Source organism: Trichinella spiralis (assembly GCF_000181795.1).
Source record: "Trichinella spiralis strain ISS 195 chromosome Unknown Scfld6344, whole genome shotgun sequence".
Taxonomy (NCBI): Eukaryota; Metazoa; Nematoda; class Enoplea; order Trichinellida; family Trichinellidae; genus Trichinella; species Trichinella spiralis.
Genome location: NW_003533283.1, coordinates 1 through 1,214, shown reverse-complemented (window position 1 = coordinate 1,214; position 1,214 = coordinate 1). Strand labels below are relative to the sequence as shown.

General features: G+C 36.1%; 1 protein-coding gene across 1 annotated transcript; it reads right to left on the bottom strand.

Moving 5' to 3' along the window:
* Positions 1 to 474: 474 nt before the first annotated feature.
* On the bottom strand, positions 475 to 641 carry Tsp_14925 (hypothetical protein; the record flags this gene model as incomplete). Its single annotated transcript, XM_003366229.1, has 1 exon — positions 475 to 641. A coding segment is annotated over one exon (167 nt), but the record flags the coding sequence as incomplete, so codon positions are not given.
* Between the last annotated feature and the right edge of the window lie 573 nt (positions 642 to 1,214).

Sequence of the window (1,214 nt, the reverse complement as noted above, 5' to 3'; positions counted from 1 at the left end):
TCGATTGCGACAATTGGGGAGCTGATGCTTTAATAGCTGGATGTACCTTCGCATTTTTCACAATAGAAGCCGGGGGCTTAAATTACCAAGCGAAAGTGGGCTGGGGCACCAAATGCCTTCCCCACCTTGGCCAAAAAAGCACTTCATTGGGGGCAGGGCTTTCCCGTTACCTAAGTTCCGAGTCATTAAATTCGAGTCCTTGCTCTCTATAGTTTGAGGTCTTCACTGCAAATTACAAAATATGCACTGTAGGACATACTCTTGCGCCTTTATATCACTAACATTGCATAAAATCAAGATTAATTGTTTCATCCCTCACGCAAATGTAAGTTCGAATGATCTGCAGCAATATACATATTTATAAGTTTGTCTTTATTGTAATAATAATCAGATTTAATCAAATTTTGATATGCAATGTAATTATTGCGTGATGTGGTAAGATGTAATTTTTTGATTATGCAGGTACTGTTTATCTTATGTTTGGTTCACAAAAAAGCAGCTCTGCAAAAACCGAAGCCCTTTCTCTGATGAAATGATATTGCAAGTGACCCATTCTTTTGAATAGAATGCAGCTTTCATCCATGAATTAAAAACACTGCATTCGTATGCCTGCATAACTGCTGCACAGCTTGGTAAAAATTCTATAAAAAAATGGATTTTTTTATTTCTATTATAACTGACCCACCCGAAAAAAAAAAAAGGTTTATAAAAATCCCCTTGAAAAAACCTTCCTCCCCCGAACGGGGAAAAAAAAGCAAATTCTGGGTTGATTTTTTATCAACACGTTCTTTCCCCCTCCGGTCTTAAACAAAAAAAAATTTAAAAATGGCCAAAACCAATTTTTTAATTTTTGGGGTTGACGGCCCCCAAAAAAAAAAACTTTTATGAAAGAAGGCTTTTTTTTTAAAACCGAAAAAAAAATTTTTTTTCCCAAAAAAAAAAACCCGGCCCAATTTTCCAGGGCTGGGATAAAATTTTGAATTTTTTTTTTCCCACTACCCAATTTATTTGGCCTGGGCGTTTTTATAAAAATTTCCCACATAAAATTTTCAAAGGGGGGGGGAGTTAAAAAAATCCCCCCCTTCCCCTCTTTTTAGGCAAAATGTGGTTAAAAAAAGTGGAAAAGAAGAAGGAATAAAACCCCCCCCCTCCTTATAAAAATAAAAAATATTATATCCCCCCCCCTCCCAAAATTTTTTCTCCCCCCAAACAAA